General features: G+C 38.5%; 1 protein-coding gene across 1 annotated transcript; it reads right to left on the bottom strand.

The window, feature by feature from the left end:
- Nucleotides 1-919: 919 nt before the first annotated feature.
- kptn (kaptin (actin binding protein)) lies at nucleotides 920-11,757 on the bottom strand. The gene is made up of 12 exons (XM_073479303.1): nucleotides 11,296-11,757; nucleotides 9,417-9,499; nucleotides 9,220-9,304; nucleotides 9,081-9,135; nucleotides 7,171-7,249; nucleotides 6,511-6,584; nucleotides 5,538-5,644; nucleotides 4,159-4,263; nucleotides 3,954-4,017; nucleotides 3,698-3,833; nucleotides 2,846-3,019; nucleotides 920-2,098 (listed from the first exon to the last, which is right to left on the bottom strand). Exons 1-12 carry the CDS (start codon nucleotides 11,495-11,497, stop codon nucleotides 1,934-1,936), a joined length of 1,329 nt encoding a protein of 442 aa, XP_073335404.1. The 5' UTR covers nucleotides 11,498-11,757; the 3' UTR covers nucleotides 920-1,933.
- Nucleotides 11,758-15,117: the final 3,360 nt, after the last annotated feature.

A 15,117-nucleotide genomic window follows, 5' to 3' on the forward strand; every position in this document is an offset into this window, starting at 1 on the left:
GGACTACAGTGCCACTGACCGGCCGAAAGAAGAGGCCAATACAGCAGAGATCCGTCTGATGTGAGGAACTGTGGCTGAAGACACTGTCATGTATGTCTCCATGTCATCTTTCAGTCTCTTTAAAAATACCTGTGAAAAAATGTCTTACTTTTCTTTACTAGTTTTATTTTTCTTACTTTTTCTGAAGCTCAAAATAAAACAGCTCATCTTAAATGACAGCAGCAGTGGCACCTTTACTATTATGTAATACTGGGGGGGAAAAGTTGGAGGTAAAAGTCCACCGAAGAAAAGATGTGTTTACAGGTCTTGAGGAGAAGTACGGTGTACTGTGTACTGTGTAAGTTAAAATAAATAAATACAGTAGTATAAAGTCCAGAGGTAGCTGCATATAATCTGATAAATTGCCTCCAGTGATGTCACTTAGTGGCCAAGTTGCATCGTGGGTAATGTAGGTACCAGGTTTTGAAAAGAAAGGAGAATGTGTGGAATAAAAAAGGATTTATCTGGTTTTGCGGTATTGATTTTGATCATTTGTTTTTAAACTAGTTATATTAAAGTGAAATGTTTGACTTAAGTATTAAAATCTATTTCATTGCATTTATTTATTTATTTTTCTCTTGTTATCAGCGCAGTTTCACCTATTTCTGAAATTCTCTATAACATCGCACTACATCTGCATCTGTGCTGATTTGTAGTAACATTCTGTAATTAAACATGAAGTCAAACCCACAAAGGAAGAACACAGTAACAGGCAACACAAAATAAAACCAGTGGGAGTGTGTGGACCCAAATGAGTCATTTATTACTGTACATTATCTACAGCACATCACCTCAAATACAGATTTTCCCTCTTACCTGTGGAGCCATTTATCCATCTGGATTGTTTCAGTGTGAGTTGCAGAGTTTTGGAGACATCAGCTGTAGAAATGTCTGCCTTCTCTCCAATACAGTGGAACTAGATAGCACTAGGCCTGTGGTGTTTAAATCACCCAAAAAATAAAAAAAAAACATTTGTAAAACTCAACGGCAATGTCTCTTTCCAGAAATCATAACCCGGCTACTCAAGACCTTGTTTTCAGCAGTTTCATGTATGAATTATTTTCTTTCTACTGAACAACACCCGCTAACCACATATCATACCATGCAGAAGGCAGCATAAGGTCTACTCATGGATTCAGAGGCTAGCTAACTAAGCTAGCTAACATTACTTGTGAAAGAATGGGCTGTAAACATTGGCGTCCTTGTTGGCTAAGCTGTAATGTTAGTTAACTAAGTTAGCTTAATTAACGCTAGCTGAGGTCCAAGTTAGCAAACTAAGTTATCTTAGTTAGCTAGCTTCTCATCCATGAGTCAATTCACACCTGCTTCAGTGCTGTGATACATCGGCTGGTGTAGTTCAGTATAAAGAAAAGAGTTCCTGCTAACAACGTCTGTGGATTATCTTCAGTAACCGGGTCATGATTGTGGGAAAGAGACATTGCTGTTGAGTTTTTCATATGTATTTTTTTGGCCCTTTAAACAACACAGACTACAGTGCCATCTAGTTCTATAATATTGGAGAGAAGGCAGAAATCTCTACAGCTGATATCTCCAAAACTCTGCAACTCACACTAAAACATTCTAGATGGATAAATAGCATTACAGGCAAGAGGAAAATATCTGTATATTTTTTTTATTTTGGGGTGAACTGTCCCTTTAATGTGAGCTCTTTAATCAGTGTTTTTTACTATCATCTCCATTCTGTATTCAATCACAATGCAGATGGTTATTGTTTTTGTTGTCAAATGTAATGTCTGTCATCACAATGTAATGTAATGCCCTGTGTTCAGGAATACACACCCCTGAAAAAATCCTTCACATGACACCTGTAAATAACACTTCAGTCTCAACCATTGGGAACTTCCACATGTAAACCAAAGGCACTTTTGTATTCTTAATTCGATGGTGTCTGAGCTGTGGGCTCCTCTTTCTTGGTTGGAGCATCCTTCTCTTCAGTGTCTTGAGCTTTGGCTGACTCCAGCTCAGAACCGACTGTCAGCGCTGACACCCTCTGGGCGAGCCGCTCAAGGACCAAATCAGCAGTGCTGGTAAGAGTATGCTGAAAAAACGGGACAAAATAACAAACATTAAATGAGATGTACAGTGTGATCCACAGATTTTTGAAGTCGGGCTGTTGATTTTTTTAAGCAGAGAATAAATACCAGCACTGAGTTTTGCTTTAGGAACAGCAGTTGTCCTGTGGACAAAGTGAGGTATTTATTGTTCAATAGCAGATCATGGTAATAATGTTTTTGGGGGGGTTGTAGGGGTTGTTGACCTTCAGATATTCAGTGATGGAGGGTGAGGCTGCAAGAGGCATCACATAATAGTTGAAGAAAACGTTTTAATGGAGAAAAGCAAATAAAAGCATTTCATTAAAGTTTTTGGCCATTATGTCTCAATTAGATATTATTTGTTGTTTCCCTTTTAGCTCTCAAGTTCATGTGGTTCATATGTGAAGCTGGATTGTTTGTAACATTGACAGCCCACCGCAGGTGAAGGGAACAGAGGAGACAAAGCAGAAAGCCTGTAAAATCAGTGCCATCACTTCTGCTGCAATTTCTTCTGATGGCCAGTAGAGGCCAGCAATTACCTGATGCTTGTTTCATTTCATTCTTTTATTACCAGTCATATCTTTCCACAGTTCAAAAAAACTGAAAAAAAAAATTTGGGTTGACTTAATAAGCAGATGAGCCATCCATTATGCTGATATGCAGAAGGACAGTAGGATCAACAGCAGAGGGGCAGTGGCCCTGACAGGAAGCTGTTTTATTAATATCATAGATCACAGCTCTCCACCACGTACCTGTAAGATATGCAGTCCCTTCAGTGTGAGGACAGCCAGCTCTCTCAACCCGTCCCCAGTCAAGTCTAAGTAGATGATGGACAGCAAAGGACTCTTGAAGCTCCGCCTCCACTGCAGCTGAAACTGTCCATCTCGTCCGCTCTCTGATGGCTGGAACTTATAACAAAGAAGTTCCTGCATGACACGAAGGCAGATAACACTGTCATCATCAAGATGGAACCACATCAGTCATTAAACAGATACCAGAAAAGTGACAACAAACACGTCCTATTATGTGATGTCAGCATATTCAATTGTACTGGACCTACTGTGTGATACTTATTGTGTTATTCACTTCAAGTCTGATTATTGCAAGGACTTTCTAAATGAAAGGGGAATTTAAATTATGTGTGCAGTAATATAGAAAATGAAGGATGCCACACACTGAAAATCATTTGCATTCGAATGGTTGACAACTGAATCATTATCGAATCAAATCATGAGGCCATTGAAGATTCATACCTCTACTTAGAAAGGATAACTTCTCCTAAGTGCAAATGTTTCCCTTCATTTTCCTGAGTTGTAAAGCTGTGACATCACAATGTAATTGGTCAGTTGCAATGATGGTCCTGGAGCAACATTAATTCTGATGTTGCAGGAACAAAACAAACACAGCGACATCAGATTGTGCGTTTAATTCCACAAACACCATCTTGCGGCTTAATCCTGGCTGCATAGAGTCCCCAACAATACACTATTGCCTTGTTTAGGTCTTTTTATGAGATTTATTGAAAATGAAATATCTAGAATATCACCAGCTTTATCCTTTAAAGTACTATTAATTAGGTCCATTAGGTAAAGAGGAGCTCTGACCTGCCCATATGTTCCCAACAGCACCTCCTTCTGCCCATCAAAATCCAGGTCAATGACCAGAGCACACAGCACTGCGTCCCACTGGTCACTCTCTAAGAGACACACTGGGTGAGACAAGCCTCGCTCCTGGACATCTCTGAAAAGACACACACACACACACACACACACACACACAAACACACAAACACACTGTTCTGAACTCACCATAGCAAGTCATTACTCTACTGAAATCTTTATAAAGTTATGTGATTCTGACCTGTAGACAACTGCCATCTCTATAGTGCTGGTTACCAGAAGGTTGTAGCCTTCTATTTCCACACCTGAAAAAGCAAAGACACAAAAAACAGTCAAAAAAGACCAAACATGTCCACAGTGACGGCCAGACATGAGTTACAGAGCATATCTAAAAACAGCAACATGAAGAACAAACAGACTAAAAGTAAAACAGAGCAGTAACATACTTTTGTCTCCGCTGGGCTGGTTGGGATCCATCTGGCAGCTCAGAGGGAACAGCAGCACTGTAGAGACTGGACTGTCAAACTGGAACCGCCAGCTCTGCAAAACCTCTGATAAAAAACACACAACATCCTTCAAACACATCTAGAAATGGAACAGAACCAGTGGTGTCAACAGCATTAAACGTTTTCTGCTAGCAATCCCACAATGCAATGCATCACATTTTAGAGATGCAAATTGTACGGACATGACAAAGGTGCAAATGATACATTAAAGAAATAAATAACTGGCTGCATCTCATTTATCTGTTTCAGTTTTAGGGTCCTGGTACTGTGCATTCTGGGTCACTGTCATGGCTCAGTGGGGATTCAGACAGAAAGCAGCCCTATACTAACAGAGGGCTGCACAGTGGTGTTGCATTGGTGAGGGCATGTTTTTTAAGGTGCTGGTGAGACATGAAATACAATACAGGAAGTCCAGTTTGAGTAGCAGGGATTCTTTAAAAGCCTTCAGAGGCCAACAGTTTGTGATACTCACAGACAGAATTTTACAGCTCTGGAAGGCTGACAACTATTTTATTTTAAACTCCTCCCTCAGAGTGTCAGACACTCTGAGTGTGAGAGACTGGCCTTTAGATTTATTTTACTCCTTTCAGCAGCCATAGCCCCACAATTTATAATCATATTACAACTGTGCAATACTGACGTACTGTGCAATAATATTACAATGTAATATTGTCATACCAGTAAAATTGTGTGCAATATTTCAATTCACCCAGTTAATTTTTTTCTGGACAACAACATGTACAATTACTCTACAGTTTTTCAGCCCTGAGCAGTTATTGTGCAATGAACTGTACAGTTACTCTAATATACTGTGGCTTTTATCTCGTGAATTATTGTTAATTACCACTTATTTCAATATTATTCATTATTACCTATACTGTACTTATGGTTTAGTATTAGACACATATCTATGGTGTGAGTGGTATAAGGTGAGTGTGGGATCTGTTTTTCTCTCAGGGCTGTTAGTGTGTACAGGCACTGTCAGGCACCTCTATGACTCCAAGACAAGTAACGCCTTTATCTTATGTATAAGATAGTCCAGTGACAACGCATAATTCCCACCTTCAACCCTGGCAGAGGTCTAATCAGCCACAATAAGTGTGGGTGTGCAGTGTCTTCAAGGTACTGTGTATGCATACTGGCCACATTAACAATGTGACAGTCTGTCTGGCTAAAGGTCCAGATGTGTTCAGCACTTCTGAAGGCAGGAGGGTGATCTTCCCTGTACTCCTCAATCCCACACTAGAGGGAAATTGTGCAAGAAAGATCGTATGAAGGAGCTGAGCGAGAATCATTATTCTGTGTTTGGTCTCCCTCACCTGCTCCTGTCTGGTCGACCAGAGCCAGTCCAACACAGCCGTTCTGACAGCCGAACGCTGAGAGTCGCCGGCCGCCTGCTATACTCAACACATCCAACCACAGCACACTGCACAGAGGAGGGGAAACATAAGCATTACACACAGAGTCATTCAGTCATACATGTAGCTCAGCAAATGTGTTGACAGTATTTGGTTACTGATAGGACAATGAAACAGCGCTTATGCATTCAGTTTATATGAAATATTGATGCTGGCTCCCACTTCCACTGTCTTTATCCTCCATGTATGTATGACTATCTTCTCTTTCCTTTGGCTGTTACATTTATATTGTTGCTGTCTTCTTTTTAGGGCCTGAGCACCGACCGGCCTTATTGTAATGGAAGGAGTTATTATTCTTTCACATTGTGAATCACATTTTTGAGGGGCTAAAGGTGCTTAAAAACTCACGAAACTTGTCAAACGTTTCAGAAGTGGTGAAAATGTACGTATGGTATGGATCTTGGCCATGAGCATGCCAAAATGGCTCGATAACGGATGCGTATCACATCTAGATTTACAAAAAAAGCCTCTTGGACCCGTGTGCTAAACCCAACAGGAAGTCAGTTTTTTTTAATTTACACAAAAACACAACTTTTGTGCAGTTTTGACCATTTCCAGATGTTATACTTGAATGCCCTCCTCCTACAGACTCACTATGTTTTAATGCTTTCTCCATTACAGTATGCTTCAGTAAATGAGTAAATAGGGTTTTTATCTTTAGCCCCACAGCATAAACACAATAATCTTTTAAATCAAAATTTGAGAATAAGATACTGTAAATTGGATTATGCAGGAAAATGATGAGCCTGATAAACACACAGAAATAAAGAATGACTTACAAGTTGCTGATGGTCCCAATAACCCCATTATTCATCACACACAGTCCAACAATAACAGATAGGGAGGAAACAGAGATACATATACTCAGACTAACTTGCTGGGCAGCTGCTGTAGTTCAGGGAAAAGTCTCTCCACTGGCTGCTCTTCAAACTGGTGTAGGGAGGCGTTCTGTTGAAAACATGAGAGTCAGGTTGAATGGTGCTCTGATGTTGCGTGATGAATCAGGATAAACGTTTTCTACAGAAATGCAAAACTCATTATCATTACTCATGCTAGAAGAAAGCCGTCCTGTAGCTTTCATCCCTTTTAACCCAAAGTCCTCTATATGACAGAGCAATGGATCTTGTTGTCAAATGCTGTTTCTAATGTCATGGATGAACTTTCAGGCCATCAAGGACAAAGAGTACTAAAAGTGAACATCTGCATTTCCACGACAAATGGGCAATCTCCATCTACTGGGGAAGATCATGTGATGTGATGGAAAGCTCCAAAACAGCTCCTAAACCGAGGTAAGATGGTTTGATAAATAAACCTTGTGTTTTCTTTCTTAAAATATAAAAGAGAAGACAACACTCATTTACTGGTCTGTTGGTATATTTAAATGTAGAATACCTGTTTAATGTAGGATAATATTATATAGACAAATCATAAATATATAGATAAAACAGATGAAAGAAACAAATCTACATTTTTAAGTTTTGATCAGAATTGTATCATCACAGACACACACAGTTCTTCCAGTCTCTGATCTGACCTCCTTGTACAGGTGGATCCTCTGGTCATGACCGCTGAGCAGAAACACTGTCTCTCTGCCTCCATCGTCACACTGCACTCTGACAGAGACAACAGGATGTGGACATTTACTTACTAGATACACTCTGCTGTAATGAAGAAGACACTAAATCCCACTCAGGAATACTGTTAAGTATAAAGTCTGATCAACATTTCAGTCATTAATACAAGACAAATAGTTCAAATAGCTGTTTCATATGCGATGAAACATTAACACCTACAGAGACATGATTCAGATTCAGAGCAGCATCTTAGATGATATAAGATCAAATTATTGATTCCTGCCGCACAGTTAATTCATTGCGGTAATAAAGTTTCAATGAGGTAAAAGCAAAGCACTGCACTAGACATAAAAAGTGAAAATAATACAGTTAATGCGACAGTTCTCAGATACTAAAAGCAGTGTGTTGTAAATTAGTGCAAATACTGTATGTTTTTATAGGAAGCAATAAGAGAAAACTGAATTGTTGTTGGCCTGGTATTGTGGTTTAGTTTCTAAAATCTGTTAAAATAATAATCACTGTGTGTTGTGGATGTGGAGAAGAAAAAAACTTTTAAAAAAACAAGACATGATGAAGGTTTTATTGGGGTACTACTTTTTATTTATCGATTACCTCTGCCAGTGAGGTCATGTTTTTCACGTGTCCGTTTGTTGGTTTGTTGGTTGGTTAGTTGGTTGGTTGGTTTGTCAGCAGGATTACACAAAAACTATTTAACAGATTTCCATGAAATTTAAGTAGAAGATGGGTCTCGGCCCAGAATAAACCCTACTACCTTTTGGTGTGGATCCACATAAAGAGACAGATCCAGAATTGGAACATTTTCATAAATTTGTAGGGAATATTTTAGGTGGCTGGTATCTATGAGTGAGTACCATTTGATACAGATCCTAGATCTGGTGAGCTTAAATTATGGTAAAGCAGTTATGGGTGGTTTAAATTTTAGAGTGATAGAGGGCTATCGAGTTTGCTATTAGATTAGGTTTGATTGAATTAAAGGGAACTGTTAGGCCTTAGCGGAGGCATGCGCTCTACTGAGTGATATTCTGGTTGATCATATCAGAGTCATTTTCTCTTCACACAGTTATCAGAACATTGAACTTTATATTTAATTCATCACTGACAGTTACCTACCTACTATAAGTAGCTTGCATTAATTTTTGCATTTATGATGACTGTGATATGATTCACAATTCGTGGGAATGATCATTTTTGCATCACAATTTTCATTTTCACACTAAAAAAAAATCATGATGATGTGACATTTGTTGGTGTCTGTACAAAACAAACACGTTTTCACACATCTAGAGAACATGATTTGTAGGCCAGGGCATCTCTGCAGTGCCACAGTCATTCATTTTAAAACTGTTTGTCACACATTTGACCACATTTACCGTAGAACACATTTTACCTTTGTCAAAAAATTACCAATTTTGCAAACTGCAATCCTGTGATTTGGATATTGCACTTGATTGATTGATTTTGATAATTTCTGGGTTAATTGTGTAGCGTAGCCCTACTTTTAGGTATACCAGATTGCCATGCAAAGTAAAGTCTTTCCCCTAGTTTGTGATGATGTCACTCTGCACTGCTGCACTTGTCACTGTAATGTGAGTGCAGTATTTTGTTGATTCTGAGGTCCTGTAGGAATGCTGACTCCATCTTTCCTCACAGCTCATTGGTCAGGAGTTGGTTCTTTTATATGTTTTGATCTGTGATCCTGAACAAAACCTGCTCCTGCAGCGGTAGTTACCATGGCAACTGAACTTGGCGTGAACTTTGTGTGAGCTATCTTTGAAACAGAGGGGCCAGAGTTAGCTGCTACATGCATCTGCATTTAGAATGTGTTGTTCATTCACAGTGTGCCACTTACTCTGTGTGGTAGAGCTGGAAGGGCGTGAACTGCAACTCCAGATTCAGACAACTCTCTGTGCAGAGAAACACACTAACATCAGCATGTTTAACATCTGTGAGGGCGAGCACCATACACATCACAGCACCACTTCACTCACGTGCAATGGACTCGAGGTTGAACTCTGAGCCGGGCTCATAGTCACAGTAGATATTCAGGAAGGGTGTTGCTTTGTCACCGGAGTCCTGCAGGAGTTCAGCCGCAATTAACAATGCTTCTATAACCGTAGAAAGGTGTTACAACCATTTTAGTAAAGTATGCACATGTTATGACTTATGAACTGAAATATGAAAATACCTTTACGAATGTGATGCCCACCACGAGGCCTCTTTTGGGTGGAGACTTGTTGAAGGCATCAATTGATACAATCTCTGCATCAACTGGATGAAGAAGACAAGACATCAGATCTTTACAGCATCGATCAAAAGTCAACATACTGTATATGGAAGTATCAGGATTTAAATACTACAATACTAAAAGAAAATCTAAAAAATAAAATAATAATAATAATTATTATTATTATTATGAACTATTTTTTTCAATAATCATAATAAGGTAAGCTTACTATCCCAATACCTAAAAAAACTTATGTAACTAAGTACATTTAGTCAGGTAATGTACTTAAGCACAATTTTGAGGTACTTGTATTGGTACTTGTACATCTTCACATACTTTATTATATCAGCAATCACATAAAACGAAAAATGCTGAATATCGAATCCAATAATCAGTCAACCGACAGTATATGATATAAACATAAATGTAAATATACTGTATGTATAATTTACTTTTACTTGTACCGTTGATACTTAAGTATATTTATTACCAGGAAATTACTTTTGATACCTCAGTACATTTAATATCCAATATTTCAAGATTTTGTATGGGTGACTTGCACTTTTACCAAAGTAATGTATTAGTATGAAATCTTTACTTTTACTCAAGTATTACTTTTGGGTACATATTATAACACTGCATATCCGAATCTATTTGTCTTTTTAATTGACAGGTGCCTGCTGCAGTTATGAAGAGGATTAATCTGTACAGCTACAGTGCATATTATAATCCATATTCCATGTCAATAATAAAGTTCAGGTCTTGCACTATGTGTAAATACAATTTTAAAATTGGTTATTTCTGCGGTAAGCCTCAAATTCACTTTGCATTCATGTGAAATATTCTTTTATTTTAGCATGCTACACTTTAAGACTAATGTTAGAGAGGAGGGCAGGAGCTGCCACTGTTCAGCACATCTGGAAAAAGACAAGCGTAATGTAAAGGCATCACATTAATTGTGCTTTCCGCAGTAGTTGCTACAGTAGTACTGTTGGGTAGTTTAATACATAACAATGTAACTATTTTAAAAAGATCATCATGCGTTTTGTATGTAAAATATTAATCAGCAAAGTAACTTGTAACAGCAGCTGTCAGATAAATGTAGTGCAGCGAATACCTCCCTCTGAAATGTGGAGTAGATGTGTATAGTAGCACTGAATGGAAATACTCAAGTGAAGTGAAAGTACCTCCAATTGGTACTTAAAGGGTAACTCCACCCATTTTACATATTAAAGTATATTTACAGGACTTGGGGAGTACTGCTGCACATGTGAAAACAGTAGTATAAAGTCTTTTGTGGCAAGCTGTACATAATCTTATAGATTGCCTATAGTGATGCCACTCAATGGCTAAGATGCATTGTGGGTAATGTAGGCACCAGGGTTTGAAAAGGAAGGATTACAGTGGAATAAAAAAGGCGATATCTCGGGTTCTGCTGTATCTATTGTGATCGTTTGTTTTTAAACCGTACATAATGAGTCCAACAGTGTTATAGGAGCTCGTAATAGACCAGTGTTCTTACTACTCCCCTGCACAAACATGAACACAATATCTATTGGATAAGAGCCATCACTGATAATATTATAAACTACAGCAGACAAATAAGAGATATTCAACTGACCTATGTCCCATTTTATCTAAGTTTCAAAACAGTTAAAGTCACAACTGAATAAATCAGTGTAATGTGCCTAAAGCACTAATGAATGTGTCTGTATTACTCCACAGTTAGTTTATAGAAAACTTAACATACTCTGATAAGGATTTGACAGGGATTTTTAGGGGCCTCCGTGTACTGAATGTACTTTAGGTAGTTACTATCTGCAGGTTTTCCGGTGAGTACCTGGTATGTATGTGAACTGCACCTCCTTGGCCACAGGTCGGATCTTCTGCTGCAGCTCCTGGTACCTGAAACACACCACCTTCCCTTTGAGAGTGGCCGCTAACAGCTCCTGCTCCCCGGCCTGACACAGCCCATAAATGTTACTCTGCGACGGGAAGCGGCTGAAACTGTCCTCCACGAAGGGATACGACTCCCGAAGCATCCTGCAGGACCAAGCTGAGCTCACTACTTTAATTAGAAATATCTAGTCTGAATGCTGTTCATGGTTGTCTTGTGACGCTCTGGTGTCAAACTCCAGTCACAACAGCATCAAGTTGAGGCTCAAATGATGACTTTCCAGTCAGATAGCTGATTTAGATTAGAAGCTTGATTCATTGATAAGGGATTTTATCTATTCTGAATACAGAAATATAAAAGTCTCCGTTATTTGTCTGGGTGATAAATAGCTTGAGAAAATTATCATGAAGCAAAACATCCGGGTTTGGGAGATGATGCGTTCAAACTCGTCGGAAATATAGCTTATAGTGCTCATACACGATCCAGCTAGAAGGAAAATAAAGCTTTTCTAACCAAATTGCGTTCAAATTGAGTGATATATATATCTCCCATTTTATCACATTACTTTTCGGTTTCTTTAACTGCTTTTTTCCCCTGTATTTTTGTTTGCATGGCTTTAATTCTGTCGATGAAACGATGCTCTGTGCTGTGTGGTTATAAATAAACAGCCATCCGCCCTGTTTCGGAGTTAAATTGGTCATTAATCTTAAATTAAAGGAATTAGAATTCCAAACATTGAACTATTTTGTTTTGTACTCATTTTGGACTTCTGACTGTGCAGCAAAGTCCCACATCCACCAGAAGCTCTGAAAGGCAGCGCATGGCTTTTCTACTTCGTGTTGTAAATTGATGACCGATTCAACGCACCACATGTGTAATACTGCCATCTAGCGGTGCTGTCTGTTAATTACCAAATTAAAGCACTGACTTTTTTTCTCTATAAAGGTGATTCTGTTATAAATAACCTGCTGCTAGTAACCTCCTCTTACTACCTGGTTGCATCTAACTCTGCTCACTTATTCTCTTCTTTCTTTTTGATTTACAGATAGACAATTATGAACCAATCTCACTTTATCACTTTAATGAAAATGAATGACATACTCAACAGACACAGCAAACCTTTCAGAGTCAGAGTCAAACATGATAGTACAGACCTACAATACTGTAGGTGTTAAAATGATTGTACTAATTTAAATGTCAAACATATCATTATATGAGTTTGATTCATTATAAACTCACCAATACATATAGATGCACTATGTACATAAAGGAATATAACGAGAAAATGATTATTTTCACCAGGACTGCCTGTTCAGCAACATCTACACAACTACACTTTCAACCTTGTTAGACGTTATTGATGTTTGTCCAGCAGATGTCAGTGAAAACACACTCATCAACATGTTGAACTGACTGTCGGGGAAAACTGAAGGTTTGTCTCCCTCCTGCTGGTCAGCTTTACTCCTGACAAGATGCAAGTTGGCCTAAATGGAGAGAGGCCAAGCAGCAGCCACAGTGAAAGAATGCTGGATTTAAAATGTTGAAAAGCAAATTTGAAAAATCCAGTCAAACAAAATCAAAACCTTAGTGTGGTGCCCTTGAGAAAGATACAGTTCAAGCTTTTTCAGGAAAGCAGCATACTGCACTGTGACCCGAGAATTAACCAGCTTGTATTTCTACAAAGGCTATACTGAGAGGAAAAATATATCCTGCCCCTTTTTGTTGAGGCAAAAACATAATCAAATCAATAGTTTGTTGTTTTTTTTGCACAGTTTGTTCTCATCTTTTAGGCTTTCTCTGAACCATGTTTCAGTTTAAGTTAATTAGTGGGATCTAGGACTTTGGGTGAAACGTGCACTCCCTGGCAGTCATCATGGCTCGGCCTTAACAACCAGCACCTTTCCCTCCTCTGCAGCGTTTGTTTCCTCACAGAACTGTCACATCTTCTTCCTCACTGACGTTATAATAATTCATGTGGAAGATTGTGCAGTGACATACCTGATTGACAGCCATGGACAATCACTTCTGAATTATGGTAATTTAAGGTTCAAAAGGTTATGGATTAACCCGACAGAGGTCTGTTCCCACCTGATCCGTCATCAGGAACCTTTGGTGGAATTATCTGAGATACCAAAAACAAACACCAAAAAAGACTTATAGTACAGTGTTGTTAGAAGCCAGACCTAAAACTTCAAAAAATCATCAATGTTTTTGTTTTTAAATCAAGAATGTTCTGTTAATTAGAAATCAAAGCGCTCAACTGTAACTGCTTTTCAATTTGATCAGTTATATTGTTTTCTACTTCTGAACAAATTTCCAAACAGTCTGGCAATGGGACCTATTTTACTGTAGCATACTTAGTATATCTCAGGACAGCATCAGTAGGCTAGCAGAAGCAGGGAGCCCTTTTGCATTTACATGTGGTTGAAAAACAGGTGGAAAGAGTACTGAAAAAATCTGTACTCAAGTACAAGTACAGTTACCATACTGAAATATTACTCAGTTACAAGCAAAACTACTGGTATAAGAATAATACTTAAGTAAAAGTATAATGTATTCTTATCAAAGGCTACTCAGAGTATTAGCCACTTTTGATGTTTAATGCATTATCAATAGCAGGTGTTCAATCAAAGGGGGATTTTTTATACCGTATGTCAGGGTTTTCATTGGTCCGTTGAGATCGGATAGCCTTATTGGCTACAAAAATGCAGATTAAAAGGTATAGAAATTAATTCAAATTGTACTCAGTACTCAATTATGATTTTAAAAATAACTAAGTAGATTACATGGTGTAATGCATACTTAAGTACAAGTCCAATTACATACTTGAAAAAATATGCTTAAAAGTACAAGTACCCCAAAAAATGACTTAATTTCAGTAACTTGAGTAGCTGTGATTAGTTATTTCTACCCTGGAAATATGTTTTCTACACTGTCCACTGGTGTGTAATGATGTCTGTCCTCTCTGTGATTATATGGTTATAAAACTGTCACTGTAAGGAGAGTGCAGTATTTAGAACATTTAAATGACTCTGTCTCCATCCTTGCTCACAGCTAATTGGTCAGGAGTTTGTTCTTTTATATGTTCTGATCTGTGATCCTGAATAAACTTGTTCTGGTTTGCTCTGCAGCTGCAGTTACCATGGCAACTGAACTCAGTGCAAACTTTATGTGCGCTACCTTTGAGACCAAAAAGCCAGGGTGAACCCCAGAATTAGTTTAACTACATTTTAAATAATCAAACAATATTGCAGCTTTGTATCGCTGTTTGCCAACATTCTCTGACCTTATACTCAAAAAATATAAAACCTGGTGTGTGAATAAGAAGGTAGACACAGAAGCTTTAAAAAATTTAATATTTGAAGGTGCAATGTGTAAGAACTGGCCTCCTGTCGAACTTGTACTCCAAACAAATAGGGAGCAGCATATCACCAGACTAACAGCTAACTGCTGCTAACTGTAGCTGCCATTAGCTGGTTAGCTCAGTTAGCTGTGCAGCTAGCGGTCCTTGGCTGACTCTGCCTGGACCTTGAGATCGGAGCACAAGAGGAGTGCTGGTGTTTATGCTTAAAGAGGAGCTTAAAGAGGAGCTTAAAGGTGCACTATGTAACTTTTTCAGCCCACCCTCAACAGAAAATTGGCCATAGATGTAGACCATAAAGGGAGCTTACTATGGCCCATAGTGATGTTTGTTGTGTGTGTGTTTTTAGTACAATGTTAGTATATGTTCTTGCAGTGTAAGACTTCTAGATTTTTCTTCTCACG

Source organism: Pagrus major, chromosome 13 (genome assembly GCF_040436345.1).
Source record: "Pagrus major chromosome 13, Pma_NU_1.0".
In the NCBI taxonomy this organism is placed as follows: Eukaryota; Metazoa; Chordata; class Actinopteri; order Spariformes; family Sparidae; genus Pagrus; species Pagrus major.

What these genes read in the sequence shown, in the direction of transcription:
- kptn (XM_073479303.1), bottom strand. Translation starts at nt 11,497, where the DNA reads ATGCTTCGGGAGTCGTATCCCTTCGTGGAGGACAGTTTCAGCCGCTTC. An exon ending in GGATCCACCTGTACAAGGAG is followed by an intron (nt 6,585 to 7,170) that starts GTCAGATCAGAG and finishes TGTTTTCAACAG; the next exon opens with AACGCCTCCCTACACCAGTT. An exon ending in GGTCGACCAGACAGGAGCAG is followed by an intron (nt 4,264 to 5,537) that starts GTGAGGGAGACC and finishes GTTTTTTATCAG; the next exon opens with AGGTTTTGCAGAGCTGGCGG.